Source organism: Ambystoma mexicanum, chromosome 8, assembly GCF_040938575.1.
Source record: "Ambystoma mexicanum isolate Mex_15411 chromosome 8, UKY_AmexF1_1, whole genome shotgun sequence".
Taxonomy (NCBI): domain Eukaryota; kingdom Metazoa; phylum Chordata; class Amphibia; order Caudata; family Ambystomatidae; genus Ambystoma; species Ambystoma mexicanum.
The window spans coordinates 741,499,394-741,520,583 of record NC_090929.1 but is presented as its reverse complement, the minus strand read 5'-3'; the positions used below and the strand labels follow the sequence as shown (position 1 = coordinate 741,520,583).

At 45.3% G+C, this 21,190-nt stretch overlaps 1 protein-coding gene across 1 annotated transcript in view; it reads left to right on the top strand.

Annotated features, from left to right (window-relative positions):
- Positions 1-20,205, top strand: part of LOC138472415 (uncharacterized) — a 238,338-nt gene extending 218,133 nt beyond the window's left edge. The window contains exon 5 of the mRNA XM_069610561.1: positions 12,543-20,205. Coding sequence (XP_069466662.1) covers positions 12,543-12,715 — 173 coding nt within the window. The 3' untranslated portion in view covers positions 12,716-20,205. The remainder of the gene's footprint in view (positions 1-12,542) is intronic.
- The last annotated feature ends 985 nt before the right edge of the window (positions 20,206-21,190 follow it).

Below are 21,190 nucleotides of genomic sequence, written 5' to 3'. Positions count from 1 at the left end.
ATGGGGTTTACCAAACACAGCTCTTTACACCTTACAGTAATAATGAGTCACACAGAGAATAGCCATGCACAGTCTTTGTCATTTCATAAAATGCTTTATAGATTGTCTGCATGACCAGAACAAAACTCACACAGGGAAACACGACATGCCTTCATAGTACTTTGAGCATTTTAAGATAGCTGAAAGCAAAGAAATGTACACTCAATTACAGACACATGCCAGTTTTATAATCTGTCAAAAATTACGCAATTTAGAACATTTTCTACTTCTCACACACCAGGTGAAAATGTCCCTTTGTCGGCCCAGTGACAATACTGCTGCTCTTCCCCCTTTGTTCTAAACTTGGCAAAACACACACATTTTTATAACTGAACCTTCAGATAGCCACTGCTCGTGGCAGCTTATTTCTTTTTGCAGACAGCTACGTAGCACAGTAAAATGCGGAACATAAAATAAGGTTCCTGATGCCTATTTTACCCTTTTTGAATGATCAGTCGCACACAAATGCCCCTCACTTAATACTGGATGCTCACATAAAAATGGCTGAATAGTTTGCAAAACCATCAAAGGACAGGCTCTGTGTGCCCTAGACTGCTGGGCTCAGATTCCCCCTCCTTCGAGCGCCAGGGGACAACTCTTGTGGTGATAGTGCATGGTTTAAATATCCTTTAACATTAACATTAACATTCACAACTTCTGGGGGAAAGGCCTCCCTCAGCTCTGGTCTGCGCTCGCACATGGGAAGCCCCTTCTCCTCTGCAATCTTACTTCTCTCCCTTTTGGCAGGAAAAACCAGCAAACTGCCAATCAGCCCCCCTTCGTCCTCTGTCTCTTCTTTTAAAGCCTCTCTCCTACCTGCCCACTTCACATATAGTTTCCAAACCTTTGTGTAAAATCTGCCTGCCCCTGACCGTGATGTCATCCCATCACACAGCCACCCCCTCTGGTCAGTTAAACCTCCTGGAAGCTTCCAGAGTTAACACGTGTCTCTTTCCTTTCACCTTTAACACAAAATTCCGCTCAGCGAGCGGCGGTCTAATTGAAGCATTTTCTTTCCTGCTCTTGAAGCTGGCACCTTTACTCAATGAACTATTTCAAACAGCAAATTCCACACTCACATACCTATTGCAAAAGCAGATTTTGTACATTTATTTTCCAAGCAACATTGCGCAGCCTGTGCTTGTAGCCTCATGAAGAAGCCCAGTTTGCACCAATCATTTGCACCAATCATTTGCATCAATGGTTTGCACCATTGATTTGCATTAATGCTTTGCATCAATGAGGTCTTTACTGTGTTAGACATTAGTAGATTAGGGTGTTAGTGATTAGTAATTGCTATTCCTACATTTTACTGCAACTCAGTCCATGCCATGCCATGGTGCATTGTGCTATAGTATCTGCTACTATGCAATGCTGAATCCAAACCCCTTTCTGTTTTGTTTTGTATGAATTCACAGCGCCCACTCACATCAGACTCACACCAGAGTCTCACACACTATCGGACCTCTTTTGCAAGAGTCTGAGGTTTTGATAAAATTCTGCCCTAGTTGAAATTCTGAGTCTGTAACCCTTACATAATTCCTACAATCCCCTTTCCTGTGTCTCATGCCGGGGCTCCTTTTCTTTTAATCCCCCATGAGAGTTACACTAATATTTACATTGTTTACACAATTTGATATGGTTTATGTGCTGAGTGTCAAAACATTGTGTTTGCATACTTCTGAAGATCCAAAAGCTACGAAAAAAAATGTTTTGGACATGTGGGCTCCCTTTGGTTGCCTGGTTATTGTCTGCCTTCTGGCGATACACAGACCCTTCAGGGTCTCCTGTGTGTGCTATTTAGGTGGAGAGATTTTGCTGTCTGATGGCTGACCATGTTGGGTTCAGTGTGTGCAATTTAGCAGGTCAGTTCTTCTGCAATCATGTAAGTTGCAGTATAGGAACAATTACAAACACCACCTACATCACAAGCAGCATTTACTCCAGTATGGAAATCTATGTACATTTTCCCTGTCCCGTAACATATTTTCACATTAGTAGAAATAATTTGTAAAACACAAAACTACAAGGTCATTATATTGAGGTTATGGGATTGTGCACTTCCAAGCAATGACTACAGTGTCAGCATAAAATATATCGTCTAGAATTCTCACTTCTTAATTGCGGCTGTTTATACAAAGCAGGACTTGCAGCTGAATGAAAGGTCGGCATTGGTCACTTTTAAGTTCGAATATCTTTTGCTATTGGGTTTTATCCCATGATCTGCTGCTATTCCCATGGTCTCTTTACACTTTAGCCGATCTGAGAGGGAACAGTCAATATAACTTTGCTGTATTGTTAATGCATACTGTTAAGAAGCACCCAAGTACTGTGTGCAGAAGTAGTTTGTGTCAAGAGCACTTGAGGTATCTGTGCCCAGAGGGCATACTTTTTTGCCCTTGAGCGAGGACGAGTTGGTCTGGACTGTGATATATAGGATGGTTGGAGAGGTTTAGAATTCTGATGTCTGATGTCTGCTTGGGGGTATTCAATTGCCAAATGAGGGGGGCTTAGTTAATATGCACATTGCTGTGGTGTAGAATGTAAGCATGTTTTGATGGGAAAGGCAAATGAAGACCATAATGGGCATTTGAATCAACTATCGAGTGCGGTTGTTGGTGATGCTGGTTTTGGTGTACCTCAGTTAGAGTATCTGGCGAGGAGAAGTCCTTAGGCTCCTTAGAGTTGGCTGGTAGCACCAGGTCCTAAATTAGAGTTTGGAAAGACAGTGGAAGACCTAGAAGACCAGGCAGCTGCTAGTACCTATGACAGTGAAGTGACGCTGCTCCAGGGGGAAGTCACACTAGGGACACACAGGAACACATTACAGTGGGCAATGTCACATTGGGTCCGAAGGTGTAATATCGTAGTGAGGAAAAATCATATTGGAACCTGTAGGACCGTTGGTACAGTGGAACACCTATAATCAAAAAGACTGCCAAACAAGGAGAAGCAAGTGGGAGCATCATTGCAGTGGGATACCCTGCAGCAAAACGATGGTGGGGCACTAGGAAGCAGATTATTGTTGGACAATTAGGAGCAACATACCGGCTGAACAAACCTACTGTGGAAACCTTGAGAGTGAAATTGCAAGGTAGCAGGTAATATTTTCGCTAGCAAAAATATCGCCGAACATATGGTCGTCGGGAACGGCCATAGGCGATATTTTTGGTGGTGAAAATATTAGGTGTGGGGGTTGCTGGGGTGTCCCCTGCGCATAAAAAAATGAGTGTGTTGCGGGGGTGTCCCCCGCAGGGTTCATGTGTTATTTTTGCCGCAAAAATATGGCAATATTTTTGCATCACGATATTTTTGCGGGGAAAATATCACATGGAACCAATTGCATTGGGACACCAAGGGACACATTAAAGTGGGACAACTACGGTGGTTCTGAGGAAGGACATCCCCTTAGAAAGTACCCCATAGCCTGGTGCAATGTCCGTCTGAATAGGATGTGCTGTAATTCCGGTACTTTTGATATGTAATGCAATGCAGGGTCATGTGATTTTTCCTTGATCAAGTAGATTGCAGTTGGATCATTTGTGGGTTTGATATGATATGATATTGAATTTATAACGTGCCTGTACACAAGTGTTTCTAGGCACCACAAGGCAAGGGAGGGAAGACAGAAGGATGACAAGACAAACAGTCTTACTAGGTCTTGTGGCATTAAGATTGTGCAAGTGTGACAACGAGAAGTGCAGGGGGAAGGGTTTGGAGGAAGAGCAAGGGAGAGGACAGGAGGAAGTGCGATCAGGGACTGTAAGGACGGGGGGCTGTAGAGGTTACAGATTACAGCCCCTAAGGGTGCAGTAGGGAAGATGGCAGTGCACAGAGGACCTAGTATCCTGGTGAGACTCTGAGGGTCCCAAGCCACCGGTCAGTGCCTCAGACAGGAAGGTTAGCAGGGGAGCGAGAGAGAGAGAGAAGGCAGAGGAGAAAAGGTGGGTCTTGAGCTGCTTCCGGAACTTCTGGTTGTTTGCCTCAATTCTGAGAGGGGCAGGGAAGCCAGCAGAGGAGAGAGATCTACCCCCCCACTCTCGGTCTGGAGAAGCTGCTGACCCTTAGAGAGTTGGAGGTCGCTGAGTGATGGGCTCAAGAAGGAAGGTACTTAGGCAGAGAGAGTTGGATGTAGTATGGGCCCCAGCCCCAGAAAGCCTTATAAAAGATGCAGAGTGTCTTGGACTTGATCCTTGCAGCCACCGGGAGCCAGCGAAGAGATTTCAGGACTGGAGAGATACAGTCCCTGGGCTTGAGGCCAAGGATAAGTCTTACAGTCCTGTTCTGGATTAATTACAGAGGGCACAGAGTAGAGGCAGGCAGATTGAGAAGGAGGTTGTTACAGTAGTCCAACCTGTAGAGAACCAGAGCTCTAGAGACAGTGAGCTTCTGGGGGAAAGTGAGACAAGGTAGAATACCTCTGAGGAGGTGCAGCTTGAAGTGGGCCTTCTTGGCAACATCCGTGAAGAGATTGACACAAAGGTTTTTTGTCTCACAGGAAGGCATGGGTAGCGGGCCCAAGGAGGGCAGCCAGAGTGAGAGAGGGAAAGCAGAAGCAGGAGTCCCAGTGAGAAGGATCTGTGTCTTACTGGCATTAAGGCAGAGATCGTTGAAGGAGCACCAATCCTGAATCGCGGATAGACAGTCAGAATTAAGCGAGGGAAGAGAGGCGACTGTGGGAAGCCTAAAGGAGAGCTGAGTGTCATCTGTATAACAATGAAAGTTGGAGGAGAAGGAGGAGATCAGGTGGGCCAAATGGGCCAAATGGGCCGGGTAGATATTGAAGAGCCACGGTGAGAGGATAGAGCCCTGATGGACACCACATGCAGAGAGAGAGTGGTGGTGGAGAGGAAGGACTCAAGTTGGACCTGGGAGGGAGGGTCGGTCCAAGAGTAAGGAGGTCAGCCACACCAGAGCCTGATGTAATGCCCAGTTTCTCACGAAGACGATTGATTAGGGTGGAGTGATTGACCATGTCAAAAGCAGCAGAAAAGTAAAGGAGGATCAGCACAAAAGGAGAGTTAGAGTCAAGATTAGAGAGCAGATCTTCACAGGTTTTCAGGAGAGCAATTTCTGTGCCTCTGGTTGCTCTGAAACCAGACTGATGGTCGTGGAGGAAACCCACAGATTCAGTGTGGAGAGTGAGCTAGGAAATGACCAACTTTTCCAGGAGTTTGCCCAGGAAAGGAGTGATAGAAATCGGCCGATAGTTTGCCGGACAGGTAGGGTCGACATAAGACTTTTTTAGGAGGGGGCACACAATGAAGTGCTTGAGGAGAGAGATCAAAAAGATCCAGTGGCGAAAGAGTGATTGCAGAAATCGTCAACGCTGGAGAGAGGGTGTTAATGTGGTCCTACTTGTCTCGAAACGTCATCAGGTGTTGAGAAAGAGAAAGAGGAAAAAGGAAGAGCAGTGGGAGAGGTGGCCGAGGGGAGCCTGAGAGAGGTAGAGGGAGAGGAAGAGGAAAGTGAGGACAGGATGACCTGAGTATTAATGGTGAAATGAGAAGCCAGCATTGTGCGGAGGGCCTGGGAGTAGAAAGGAGAGGTAGAGACTGCAGTAGGATTGTTCAGATCCTTGCAGATTTTAAAGAGTTTGGCCGTGTTTTTTGAGGCAGTATTGATGCGGACTTGGATGTGGACAGAGAGTCTCTATTGTCTTTTGAGTAAGCAGCAGTTTGTCAGAGGATGCACCAGAAGCCTTGCACTTGCGTTTCAGGGCAGCGAGGTCGAAGTCATACCAAGAGTTACACTTGGAGGTAGGCTTCAGATGGATTCTCATGGCAGGGGCAAGGATGCCCAGAGTTTTGTAGAGATGTAGGTTAGAGAGGGCTGTGGTCAGAGTGTGAGTCATCTGCAGGAGTATGAGGAGCAGAGGGAGTACATGCAAAGGTGTCCACTGGCACTCACTTCATGGGCCGGAGGACCGAGAAGGAAGGTGACACCACCCCATCCGTGCCCCCATTGTGACTGTCTTTTTTTAATATAATGGTTTTGTAGCTGTGGAGAGATCAAAAAGATCCAGTGGCGAAAGAGTGATTGCAGAAATCGTCAACGCTGGAGAGAGCGTGTGCTTGTGGGACACACAGTGTCAGGTGGAAGGAGATCAGAGTGTGGCCAGTCCATGAGAGAGGAGTGGTGAGAAGGTTAGAGAGGGGGATGTCTGAGGAGATGAGAGCATCCAAAGTGTGGGCGAGAGACTATGTTGGACCAGAGGGAACAATGGAGAGAGTCGCAAAGGTTGCGGAAGAGCCCAGGGGAGGGATTAGAAGCATCCAAGTGGATGTTGAAGTCTCAGAGGAGGGGAAGCTGAGAGGTAGAGGCAAGGAGAGAAGAGGAGAGGTTAGCCCATTCAGAGATGAAGGGGTGACCTGGCGAGGTGACCTTTAGATGGCAGCCATAGTCAGAGAGAGGCCAGAAGAGATAGAGAGCCTGCAGATCAGGCATTCAAAGGAGGAGTAGGCCTGCGTAAGAATGACAGAAGCAGGGACCCACTCCGGAAAGATCAGGGCCACACCACCACCGGGCCAGTAGGTTCTGGGCTCGGAGAGGATCTTGTAGCCTTTAGCGAGGAGAATGTCAAAACTTGTGACTGAGCCAGCCGTGAACCATGTCTCAGTGAGAGGGAGGACATCCAGGTCAAGGTCTTCAACGAGGCGGCAGATGTCAGAGGAGTGTTAGACAGCAGAACGCAAGTTGAGAATAGTGGCGTGGAGCAGCTTGCCACATTTAAAAGACATCTGGGGTGGAATACAGGAGGGAAGTTCACCTAACAGAGGTTGTAGGGGGGCTCTACAGTGGGCAGAGGCAGTTGACGGAGGTGGCAGCAGAGCCAGAGAGGTGTTAGGAGTAGCAGGAAAAGAGAGGAAGTTGATAAAACGCAGGAAGCGCCTATCGAAAAGCATGCGATTGAGCTGAGGGTCTTGGACCAAGATGGTCCCATTCAGATAGACATTAATGATGGTTTTGGAGGAGTAGAAGGAGGCCAAGAGGGCATCCCACTGGATTCCACCATTAACGGGAGAGGAGGAAATAGGACAGAGAACAAAGATCATATGAGGGGTCCATATGTCAGGAGAGGGAACGACAAAAAGGATGTTGGTGAGAGTCTGTCTGGAGGAAGCGCTGCTGTAGCTATCAGCAATAGGGAGGCCTGGGCTGGAGACCAGGATATCCCTATTCAACCTTTTCGTTCCAGACTTAGTGAGAGGGATAGGATAGACGATAGAGTAGCAGTTAGAGAAGATGGGAGAAATGGAGAGCGCCATAGGGGGTGTGAGGAGGAAGTTGGATGAGGTGTGAGAGCGAGGAAGCAGAGGAGCACAGCCCAGTACTGTGCACCACAGGATGCACATGAGGGGGCCGGGGGGGTCACACAGGGGAGCACAGCAATAAGGAAAATACAGTTAATACAGTAATACACAACTGGAAGCAATGCAGGGCACACAACAAAGGGGAGCGAGCACAGTAATATCAGTAACCACAGTGAAGAGGGGACCTAGTGCGTGGGAGAGATCCTAGGGGGACAGCAGGGACACAGGAGCCACAGTGACAACAGTGGAGTGGGAATCTAGAGAGTGTGGGAAGAAAAAGTGAAACAGCAGAGACACAGTAGCAGCAGTGACAACAGTGGAGTGGGAACCTAAAAGTGGTAGAGAGCCTAGTGGATACAGTACAGTCACAACATTGCCAGAGGAGTAGGAACTAGGGCCGCGGGGTGGGGGGAACAGACCTAGAACACAGCAGTTAGCAGACTTGGGACACAGCAAGGAGTCAGAAGAACACAAAGTATAGCTAACCCCACAGGAGGAGGATCCTAAAGGCAGCACATAACCCACCGAAACGTGCACACACTACAGGCCACATTGAAGACAAATTTGGTCTAGTTGGCCTCTTTCTATATAGTGTGTAACTTTGATCTAGACACGTAGGCAATACAAATATATCTTGTAAGTCCAAGACCCAAACTCCGTAGATCATATAAGCTAGGAGGATAATGAACATAACTCCAGCAACATCACAAAAAACTTGTGACCTTGGGAAGGTGTGCACCTTAGAAGCATATGTTAACATGTAAAATTGTTTTGTTTTCTGCTTCCTGAAATAATTAAGGGACACAATATGTTACAGCTGATATGATCTAGGAGATTTCTCATAAGATTAATGTTTTTTCTTATCTTTATTTTATGCATATGTTATTGTAAATATTTGATGTGGCAATACACACCCCCCTATTCTTTAGGAATCAAGCATCAGAAGTTGAATTTTATGTTTAGTTGACACTTCCCACAAGTGCCACTGTGAATAATTGAGACGGCACTATACACTTCTATTGTTTGATTTTTGACTTTTACCTTACATAAAACACATATTACTGTATATTGGGCTGAATTTGGTTTTTTCTATCTCTTTTCATCATATAACTAAGGTTAGATAATTATAAGAAGTGTGATAAGTTCACAGACAGTTTCCTTGTCCTCAATTGTCTAACTACAGAAGCAAGGACAGGGAATGAATAAGATTGTGCCTCACTGAAGTAGAGGAGGTACAAAAAAACTAGAATATTCATTTAAGGAATACTTCAACACGGAAAGGGGACATTTCATTTGGTTTGAGATAAAGGCAGCACACAGGCAGCGTATGGTAAGTCAGGTGTATACGAGAAAGTACGCAGAAAGGCCGGGCAGTTCAGTAGAGAGCAGTAGTGGCTGTTCTCACTACCCGCACCTTACTTACATTACAGTTGCTAATGGTCAACAGCTGCACCGCATACTCGCACTCTGCCCACCTCCTCCTTCTGGTCATTGCTGGTCGACAGCTGCGCCGCATACTCAGACTCTACGCCGCTACACCTTCACTGCCAAACACCTGTGGCGAACAACACTGCAACCTTGTCCTGTGTGGGCTTTGCGGCAGAGGGTCTGATCATCGGTTTATAAAGGATACGCTGTGTGGACGTAGCACAACATGCAATGATCAATTGGCCAGTGTCCCCTGCGGCTCGGCGGCGCACAACACTGCAGTCTTGTCCTGCGTGTGCTTTTCCTGTGCAGGAGCTGCAGCATGAGGGTTGTGCCTGCTGGTGATTAATTGCATGGTTTCAACGGTCGTCCTGCCACGAGTTTGGGCGTTAAATCCTTCCTTTTGACAGTCTGCGATAGTATGTGGTCGATTTGCTTTTGCTTTGTTTCCAACAATGCAGCTGGATTTTATTGGCAAGGCTTGGTTGGTTCATGTTTATTGAACAGTCAAGTCTTCAGCACTTTCCAGAAGGTATGTTCATCATGCAATAACTGAATACCCCTTGGAAGTGAGTTCCAGAGTTTGGATGAGATGCTGGGGTAGGCCATTCCTCCATGTCTCTTTCTGATTTATCACAGGATTGTTAAGATTACATTGTAATCTGGATCTCAGAAGCCTCCTCAGGTGGTATGGGATAATCTTCCCTGAATGAATTTGGCTCCACAGCCACAAAGGACGCTGTGGGTGATGCAGAGTGCTTTGCAAGTTTTCTTCTTGACTTGTAGCCAGGGCTGGTAATGTGGTCTTTCCTGTTGAGTGTGAGTAACAGTCTTGCAGATGTATTCTGTATGAGTTATAGTTGTTTCAGTAGGTGATCAGAAATGCCAGGCAGAGCTAATTTGCCCTGGTTCTCAGCCATCAAAAAAGAGTGGACCGCATTGGGGCTGGAGAATTATTGGTCTCGCCTGGACACAATTCTTGAGAACCCCACAATATTAGTTAAAAAAGCCCTTGAAAGCAAATGGTTGTGAGAAATCGGAGCAAAATTCAAAAGTTCAAATCAGCAGTTTGGCTCTTTATCAGTCCAGGAAAGAATATCCTGGTCTTGAAGATTATCTGGTCAGAATGAAATTGAAATCAATGAAAGCACTGTATATGAAACTGTGCATTGGCATTCTTCCCTAGCTAAAGTCAGGCTCATTGGAATAAAAGTATATCCGCAGCTTGCCCTTTCTGTCCACATGAGATTGAAAGCGTAGTGCATTTTATTTTGTTTTGTCCCAAATACTCTCATATTAGGAAAAGATTTCTAATACCGCTTTTTAAACAGTTTTGTATCAGACGAATGGATGTCGCGATTGATCTGTGCTTGGCGGGGTCTGCGAGTAGGCAATTCATTGTTTGGGGAATTACTTGTTCCAATCTTGGAGGGTGAGATGGAAATACGTCACCTTATGGTCAGTCTTGTGTCGCTAAGCCCGGTGTTTTTACATTTTCACTTTTAGACTTGCGGCCTCTGGCCTTTGGTACAATAGTGCCGCATTTTACAGAGTTTTACCAATGTTTTAATTATTTATCGCAATGTATTGTGTGATCTGTAATATTGTCGAATCTTTGTTTGACTTTTATGATCTATTTATTGGATCGAAAATAAAGTTATTGATTGAGTAGGTGATCAGGATGCCAGGATTCATGCTGTTGACATTATCGATTCTTTATTAAAAAAACCTGCAACATGACTGTCAGAGTTCTATGTGGCAAGTAACAAAGGGCATAATTTGCCTGACTTAGTGTTGGTGCAAAAGTACTTATTGACCAACGCGTTGATTAGTGGTGCCAGGGTTAGTCTGCTGTCCTTCTGAATCTCTAAGGTCTTGACCACTTTCAATGTCTCCGGGCAAGTGCCCGTGTCTCTAGGCCATCGGATTGCTGTTTGAGGTATAGAGTTGGGACTGGAAATCATGATCTCTGTTTTGTCTGGGTTTAGTTTTAAGTGGTTTCCCTAATTTATGCGTCTGTATCTTCGTTGCCTGCCGTTTTGAAGATGATTTGAGTGTGGATTATGCAACTGCAGCAACTATGGTTGTGTGTCTTGGTTAGTCCCATGAGTGAGTCCCTGTATGTATTTAAGAGCAGCAGTGATAGGTTTGATCCTTCTGCTACTCCAGAGGTTATGCTGTGCGAGATTGAGCTATAGGGGGTATCTCTTGTGTTTCTGTTCTGCCCGTAAGGTATGTTGTCATCCATCGCAGCACCATGTTACCCAGAACAGCTGCTCCCTGGATTGTTTTAATCAGGGACTAGTTGGATACAATGTAGCTATGTCTAGGAAAATCGGTATCGCGTGAAAGAAACGAATACAAAAATAACAAGGACAAAACCAACTACATTTTTTGGTTGTAAAAATGCTGGAACTTTGCACCTTTTTATAATAAATAGATGGGAGTTCGGTAAGTATATATAATAAGGTAGTGGCACGGGGGAGCCGGAGGGCTCCCCCTGCAAAATATTTTTAAAAGTGCACAAAAAGAAAATAAATCTTTGAAATTTGACCCAAAAAATGTGTTGTTTTGGGCCTCGTTTTCTTCCTTTCGTATTTCATCATAGAACAGGAAATATCACGGTGTAGGTACTATTGGCGTCATTGTTGAGCTTTAGGTTGTCCCATGCAGCACTGATCCTATGACTCTCATGTGTCTGATCCTCCTTGGATTAATGTTTTCTGGGTACCATGGAATGCATTGTAAAGTATGTGCACTAAACCTGATTTATCTTTGCCAATGATGATGATGAGGGGGGGAGGCGAATGAAGTGGAGCAGGTGCAGGAGTAGGAGGAGGAGACGCAAAGCCAACACAATGCTGCATCATGATTGGCAGCAAGACCTCTGGCCTCTGAGAATGCTTTGGAACCTTTTGCATTGTGCATACCACCACCCCTTAATCCTTCACCGCCCATTTCAAATGCCAACCAAATCTCATGAATACTAATCAAAGAGCACTTTTCATACTATTGCTACAATACCCCTGCTGGCCCCACACACTGCACCAGCTAGCGACATTGCGGTTGACACGCAACTTGCATAATGCTGTTTGTTTGTGCATAACAAAGAGCTTCTTGGATGATCTGCAAACTATCTAAAATGTAACATTGTGGTTGGAAATGTGGGCCACACGTTAAACAAAACCACAATCAAATGAATCCTCTTTGAAGAGCCAATGTAAACGTTAGCTTCTTAAATATGGATCATTGAAATCTGTTTTTTTCAATATTGTGATCAGAGGCGTTGCTAGGGTGGGCTGAGGGGGCTACAGCCCTGGGACCTTTGGTTGTAGCCCCGGATAGAAGCGCAGGGGCTACAACCAAAAGGCTATAACTAGCCCCGAAATCCCGCCAATCTCGACATTAGCTCAGCCCATGATCTTTTCCAGACGTAGCAACAACCCCTGATTGTGATGCTGTGTTTTGCACATAACAAAATCAATCTGGTATTAAGTACTTTCTGCACTTGGCAGAAATACATTCACCGAGATTAGTGGTGCAAGGAAGTGGAGCTCGGTTTAAGATGACATATGGGTGAATGATGTTCCAAACGAGCTGCCAACACATTTCCAGACGCTTTTGGTAACGTGTTTGTGCTAAGCAACACACGGTCCCTTCAGTGTAAGAGTGAGGCAGTCTTCAGGATCTGTCGAAAATATGGGTTCACGCTCCAACTATCTAACCCTAACGCTGTTCATCTGTTTCCTTTGCTTTCTGCAGACCACGATGGGAAAATAACTATTGAGAATCTAAAGCACGCCTGCCTGTTGGCTGGCCTGCATTTTTCCCGCCAAGAGCTGGAAGACATGATGGAAGAGGCCGACAGAAATGGAGACCATGAGGTGGACCTGGGAGAATTTCTTGACATCATGTTGAAAACAAACTTATTTTAAATGTTTGCTGCAGTCGCATCATGGCTGACCGAGGCTATACAGTATGCTGCAGACCCAGAACATGTGCGCCGGACACGTTACAGTGGAGTGACATACGTGTCAGGCTCCAGGAACATCAAATCTTAATAGTCAATAGCTACTACGCAGTTGCATATATTATTATGACCGCAATGTTCAAGTTATCTTAAGATGACTTTTATTAGAAATAGCCTGGGGGGTGGGAGGGGGCGTTAAACACAACTGGCAACACTCTTGGTGCTAAATCTGAAAGCATACATGTATTGCTTGCTAATTTTCAGGAGTTAGATTTTATAATTTAAAGTAACATGTCCCGCAGAAACAGCAGAGTGCAAAACGGTGGCAGCAGCTTCTCAACTGAAAGGTATGATTGTTCCGCTCAAAAAACAGATGTGTTTTTTATGACAGCTCGGCAACTGTTACGTTCTTTTCCAGATATTTATGCGTTCCAGATGTTGCTAAATTGCCGTGAACTATTTATTTTAATGAAATGGGGCCTAGGATGACATGCTTTTGGAATGAAACAAGAATCACAAGGCACTATGTAAGAAAATAAAGAATAAGGTCATATCACTGTGTCATGTGCAGTGACGAAAACGTTGAGCGAAATGGCACAACCAAAATGGACGCCATTGATTGTGTAAAAACGCTTGTTTTAATGTGATAGGTCAAAGCTTACACACAACACCATCCTGGCTGCCCTTAAAAGACTAGTGTCCTTTACATATGCAAAAGCAATTCACATTCCTAGCCCTTCTCCTTCCCCCAAAAAAGGGTTCCATGTGATAATGTCCCCGCAAAAATGTCGCCATACAAGAATGGTGCCTTTTTTTGCGGCGACATTATCATATGGAGCCTGCAGGGGACACCCCGCCACCCCCGCAACCCTCATGTTTTTTTAAAGGGACCGGGGGACACCCCTGCAACCCCGCCTCCCATTTACCCTATGTATTGTCCCCATATATAATGTCGCCTATGCCGTTTCCCGGCGACTATATGTATGGCGACATTATATGTGGGGACAATATTACCTGATACCCAAAAAAGAACTCATTCGGGATCTACCCCCTTTCCTTATTTATCAAAACATACATTTCAACATTTCACTTCCCCTTCCAACCTATTCCCTGTCTTGCCTTTTACTAAATCCCTGTGCAACTCTCCTTCCTCTGTATGGCCTTAGCTAGCCAATCCTTTCCCAGAAAGGGAGAACCATTTTCCAATCCTCTGCACAAACGTGGCCATACACGACTATCTAAATGTGCACTGATGGAGCCCCCTGAAACCCCACCCACTTTTTCCATTCCATTCGCCCACATTGCTGGCTCTCAAGCTACTCCAACAAAGGTGAACACAAATCCGTAATGTAGTGTCGGTTACCCGAGAAACACAAATGAACACCTTCCTATCTACACATACAAAATGGTTTCCTTGATATCTGTTCCTGCTCCAACACTTTGATCCTCAACCTACTACAGAAACTTTCCATTTACTTTTCCATCGTTCTCGTCTTTTCTCTGTTGAACCACCACCCCTTTCTTCGTTCCTCTTACTATCCTTCTGTAAAAAATGTACATCCAAATTAGTAATGTATTTGACCACTGTTGCCTTATTAACGTTTGGACCGCTTTAATTGTCATAAGAATATCAATATTTGGTTCCTTCCCAATACACATTTCTCTCAATGTATAACTTTAGTGCAGCGTGTTCCCTCTTCAGTTGACATATGTTTGGGTGCGGATACCCCCATAGAATTACCCTAAAGCCTTACCGCCTCACTGTTCCGCCTTTACGTCTCAATCTCGGTTGTTTCCTGCAATGTATTTTTGGGCCTTTCACTGCACTCACTTGTCTGCCCCTGTATCATTGTCTGTACATGGTGACAAGCACATAAGGATGAGTGGTTTGACCGGTAGCTGATGAGAGGAAAATGCTCAGTAATAAGGAATGCCGAGACACGTAAGGATGGACTTCCTACACTACACCCTTTGGTTCCCTTCCACTCTGCCCCTGGCCGTAGATCGCCCTTTTATGCTCTTGTCCTCCACCTCCCCAACTAATTAACATTGTCCTCTACCAACCCTATTTCCAACCGCTTCCGTTCCAGCCCTAATTCTAAATGAGTGTGCACCAAATTCGGAAATATTCAACCAAGCCCGTTCTATACATTTGCGGACTGACGGAAATACATTGGCCACTATTAGCTCCTTGCTAATCCCATGCAGAATAGTCTTTATCCCTTTTCCCCCTGGACATTCTTATATATCTTAAAAGCTACCATCGGACAAGCTTCACTTTCTTTGGACATTCCCATTTGTACATATTCTCCCCTTCTTGTCTGTTTTTTGACTTCTTTAAGTATATTTATAAGCTTAAATTCTTAACTCATTCACTCCGTCGCCTTTTAATCCCTTTTCGCCATGCCTAGCAAATAAGAAATTCTAAATGCCTAAAAAAAACCACGAGAAACCCAATGTAAACAATTTACTCTCTCAAGCCGATCGATAGATTTCATGTACAAATTCCAAGGGGACCTTTCAATAGAATCATCATTAGTAAACGTTGCATGTTCTGTATTTCTACCTTCCCTGCCCCTCCAACAGAGCTCTTCCCAACTCTTCTCTTAAAGGCTTGTCATGCAGGAACCATTTTCCGTAGAACTTGATGCCTCCCAAATACCCTGTTGTAGCGGGGTGATCTTCCAAACGCAAACTCACCTTTTGGGAGATAGGTGTAGGCAGGCACACAATATACAGATTAAACCTTCACTTATAACTTGACCCGCCTCTTACCTATCTCCAAACCCTGCTCTCCTGGATTCAAGATCACCCCAGTGTACTTCGCTATAAAAGTGGTAAGGGTAGGGAAGACCAAGATTTTAGGGCAGGCAGGCTCCCCAAATACCCGTAAGGAGAAAACACAAGGTTAGAGTAAATGAAGCACAAAGGGAAAGTCGGACGGTTCTTTTTATTATTTAAAGCTCACTTATATACTTTTCCGGTGCACCAGCAGGGTTTTGTGTTTTTTTTTAATAAAAGGGGGCAAAACTAAAGAATAAAAAGCAACAAATATAAAGAGTCCTTTAAAGATTTAAAATATAAAAGAGTCTTTAAAATATATGCAAAGTCTATCCAGTGTACTGTATTAAAAATTATTTGAAAAGACCTTGCTTGCAAGGCAAGCTGGTCAAGGCTGTCTCAAGGTTCTGGTTGCTGCTGTCAAAGTTCCTTTCTCTCTGTGCTCTCCTGTGGTGGCTTTTCTGTGGTAGATGACGGCAGCAGGCAGCAGCACCAAGGATAGAGGCCCCAAAGTCTTACATGGGCTGGGCTGCTTGACAAGATACAGCCCAGCACTCACTTGCAGCATGGGGGGTCCCCACACAACTCACTCCACTTGGGCCATGATTGCCAATTGCCAAGTGTGGCCCAGGGAGTTCTGGTGGGCCAACTGGCAGAGGGCAGACCCTTGATTTAAATTACAGCCCCAGGAGGTCTAAAAATGCATTGGGCACTCCCCAGCTAAAGGAGTGCAGTAAAACATTGTCCCCGTCCTAGTGGTGGTAGATGTGCCAACGGGGGTGGTCGAGATGCTTATCAAGCACTCCCCTTCCTGTCAGGGGAGTGTCTTCCTTGAGGCCCAGGCTGCAGCGGTGTCAACGACGAGGAGCGGAGTGCCTGCTAAACCCTCTTGAAGGGTTTTTCAACTGCCATCCGGCACTCCACTTGTGTCAGAGTTGACGGTTGCTTTTCTTCCATTAAAGAGTAAAGGCACAAGGGTCCCTTACTTTAGCTTTATTCCCCTTGGCCCCCGGCACAGCTCTTATGCCGGGGATCCGATTTTCTTTTTCTTTAATTTTGATATCCCTGGCATGGCTCTCGAACTGGCGATCCGAATTTCTTTTTTTTCATTTTCCTGATCCCCAGCGTGGTTTCATGCATCAGGGATCCTTTCTTTCATTATCCCAACCAGGGTTAAAAGCCCCCCCCCCTTTGAACTATCCTCACCCCAGAAATGATCTAGCCATGATTTAGGACAGGCCACTGGTTGCAACCCAGTACCCTGAATCTCAGGCACCTCCCACAGTACCCCTGAACTCCCAGAAACCTGCTCTCAGGAAGGAGGAATGGAAGACTGAAAGAAATAGACTGGAACCTCACACTGGACCCCTGGTGTATCATATGTTAACTTTATAACAGGTCTGCTCTTCTTGGTGGTACTACGGAAAGCAGCTGGGGCCTCATGTAGAATTTCCCCCTGACTTGGCAGAGTACCCTCTCTTCCAATGGAGGACTGGGTCAGAGTTCCTCTGCCATGTCCAGCGTTGCAGGGGAGATAGGAGCATGATAAGGAAAAACCTCTGAAGGAATACTCTGAGGATGGGGTTCAGGTTCCCTATGTGGGATCTGGATCAGTGGTTGTACGGACCCACACTAGTGTCTGATCTAACCCTTGGTCTGGGTAGATGCCGAACTGATCTCCCTCAGCGTCAGTGTCTTCACTGGCTTCCGGCTGACCTTCTGATGTTCTCTTGGTCTCGGTAGCTGGAGAAGCTACTAGGGATTGAGCCTTCGAAGGATCTTCTTCGGGCCTTTCAGCACAAAGACGCTGATGTCTTGTTACTGGCCCCTCGGCCGTTTCTTCATCGTTCACCTCTGGTGTCAACTCAACCTTATCCCTGACTGGGAGCAGGTGATTCCAGTGCAAGGTCTTGATATTCCTTGGGCGTCCTTCCTCTCGCAGTCGGTAGACAGGGAGCTCTCCCAACTGATGCTCTATGATGAAAGGCTGAGACTCCCACTTGTCGCCTAGCTTGTTGCATCCTCCCTTTCCCAGGCTCCGGATCAACACATGATCGTCATATTGAAGGGCGTGAAACCTGACCTTGGAGTCATAGCAGTGTTTGTTCCCTTCTGCTGTCTTCTCTGCGGCAGCCGGGTGAACTGATATGATTTCTCCAGTTGACGCTTGAGTAGTTTTAACATTGCTCGCGTAGTTCTCACTGCCTGTTCCATCTGCAGACACTCCAAAACACTGGTCTACAGGCAGCCGGGCGTCCCTTCCAAACCTCAAGAAATATGGTCTAAACCTGGTGGCATCATTCTTCATACAGTTGTACGCATGGGTTAGGGTAGTCACATGCTGACTCCATCAGTTCTTCTCATCTGGTCTCAGGGTGCCCAGCATGGCCAAGAGGGTACCATGAAACTTCTCCAGTTGAGCATCCCCCTGAGGGTGATATGGAATTGTTTGGGTCTTTTTGATGCCAACCAGCTCAAGCATCTGTATGATGAGTGTCTATTCAAAGTCTGGTCCCTGGTCGGAATGAATCCTGGCCGGCCAGCCATAGTGCACAAAGTGTTTTTCCCACAACACACGGGTAACAAGGGTGGCACTCTGATCTTTGGTGGGAAACGCATGCGTGTACCGAGTAACGTGGTCTGTCACCACCAGGATGTTCTGTACTCCTCGCCTGTCCATCTCCCGCATGAGGAAGTCGATGCAGACGAGGTCCATGGGCCCGGAACTCTGCAGATGATGAAGATAGTCTGCAGGACGAGCCATGGTCTTCCGGGTGACACACTGGTTCAGTACTGGCAATAATACTCCACATCTGCTGCTAGTCTGGGGCAGAAAAACCTTGAGGGGACGAACTCGAACGTTCTGTCGCTGTCAAGATGTCTGTTCTGGTCGTGGAGTGCATACAATACAGCTCAGCGCATTCTCTGTGGCAAAACCAGGCAATGAAGTAGCCGGTCTCTGACGTTGCTTTTCATGTACAGGATTCCACCTTTCTGCACAAGCGTCTTCCAATCCTTCCATCTTGCTATGAGTTTTGAAGGATATCTGTGTACACATCGACTTTTGTGGTCTTGGGTTTCAGGAACAGAGAGATGCCAGGTCCCATAGCTCTGGCATACAGATCTCATGTCTGGTCAGATACAGTAGCTCAAATATCTCTAGACTAGTGATGTCACAGTAGATGGTGGGTACCGCCTCATCTGAGGATCCCAAGCAATCCACGCTGCTGGCTCTGTCTGGCTTCTGCTTACTTGCAGCCTTACCCACGCATGAAGGTCCCTTATTCTAGCTTTTTTCTCTTCGTCACCGGCCATCTGATTCTCTTTTTCATTAATTTCAGGATCCCCGGTGCTGCTCTTGCACGGGGGATCCGATTTTCTTTTTTTTCATTTTTGGGATCCATGGCGCAGTTTCACGTGCCAGGGATCCTTTCTTTCATTCCCCTGCCCGGGGGTTTGTAAGGATATATTTGGGGATTTTTGCCAGTATGCAGTATACAGTATGGAAATGCAGCCAATTACAAATGGGTGTCAGACACAGTTTTTCAGCAGGCATTATTTTTAAAAGCATTTAGTTTATTGGCAGTATGTAAATGCAGCCATTTCGGAATGGGTGCCAGGCACAGTTTTTCAGCAAGCATTATTTTTTTTTAAAGCATTTAGCAAAACGTTTTAGAAACATGCCAGTCATTTTAAAGTGCAAAAGTGACAATTTGGATGTTTTAATGTGCGTAAAACTGCATTAGAAATACATACTTAACTAACCATATACTAATTATAATACTAATATAATAATAACTGCCCCACTCTCTCTAACATTGTAATGCAGTTTGCGAGCACAGTGAGATGCATTCAATTTTTTCATGAAGAGCAGAAACATGTGCGACAGGAAGGCAAATGGATACATTTGTATGAAGTTTTCATTGTTCTGGAACAGAGAGAGTTTTTTTACAAAACATTCTTGCCCAATGATTGGTAGGAATAGAGAGGTGGTACAGCTGATGTAATTGCAGTTGATAGACAGGGAGAGTTTTTTTAATGGGCAAAGTGAGATGAAGAGTTCAGAGCTGTTCGGGACTTGAGTGCGAACAGTGACTTCCAGGGTTGGGAGATCTGTGGCTGCAGTCTTGAAGATAAAAGAGAGTGGGAGAGCTGCCCGACTTTGAAGCATTTCGAGGCAGTACAAGGCTGTGTTCCCACTGCGCGAGGGAGGTTCGCATAAATAAGGCTCCGGTGACAAGTGCTTTAGAATTCGCCCATTTTGGTGAGTCAGTCAAAGATGAGGAGCGTGGGCATGTATGAGATGTGAAAGACAGTGTAGGGAGGTAACTTTAAAAAAGAAAAATGTCTTGTTTCTCTAAGCATGTTTGCACTGGTTAAAATGATGCACACTGAGTTCATTTGAGATGTGTTTTATTTTGATATATTTTTGATGCATTTATTCTAAAAGGAATTGAATACAAGATTTGTATTTCTTACACGTTGCTATATGCTTGTTCTCTTCACTGTGTTTTGCTTTAGGAGACAAGGTTATGCTCGCGGTTGGTAAGCTGAATTGTGTATAACATAAAAATATTATAACAAAAAGCAAAGCTGGAACAATTTTATTGGTTTTATTTTACGTCTCCCATGTTCACTGTGTTAGGGGAAAGAGTCAATGGGTAACTATAATGTTATACCAATGTGGTAAAGAATTTTGCTTCCTCATTTACCCTATGGGACAAGTTTAGAATAAGAGTAAACGTATACAAATAAGCAAGACAGAAGAGTGTCTGGGTGTGAACGAGTCCTTCTTTGCATGCGGAAAAGAAGGCAGTGTCAGATAAGACACATAGGTTACTGGATGTAAATAAGCCAGTAATGCAAGCCACATACAATAGGTGGCATTCTGAATAAACTCACTGTGTTCCCTGAAAATGTGATAGGTCTGGGGGGTTCTCTACAGGCGACTAAGAGATATTCCAACAGAGAGGAAAGGTTTGTTTTATGATGGGGCAGTAGTATAAAAAAGGATATGCTCACCACTATACCACAAGCCAGTTTACCTCCAGTTTACCTCCAAAATATCACAGTAAGAAAATACCGCCAAATTCCAAATTTGCCCCAAAAAGACAAAACCTCCTGCAGGTTACACTGTGATAGTATACTGTGAAAAACCTTTGTCCACCATGAGCAGAATAAATCGCACCATATCTTCTTGTCGCTTTTCCTGTGTTGTGTCCAGCTTGACCCATCACTGTGTCCTACTTGTCATAAAAACCTGGCAAGGCTTTCTTATAACACCTTCCATCTCTAAGGGACCACATTCCCTCTGGCGCTCCCAGCAGTTATACCTCCACTACCGTAGCCAATCCTTTGAATCACTTTCATTATGATGGACATAAGGTGTCTGCAATATCATTGCTCACCCCAGCACATGGCTACCATTAAATAATATGTTGCAGCCTAAACACACTAGCACAAATATCCTCAGCACTTTCTCACCCCATGCATATTGCCTATTTGCTTCTTCTACAACTCTCATGTTGTCCACATTGTACGACTCGTTTTGTTCTCCAGCTGCTTCCCCCATAACAACAGCACTGCAACGTATGAGAACATTTCCCAAATCGCTATACTGAGGTCCCTTTATCTTCAAATTCTTCTGGCGGCTTCTCTG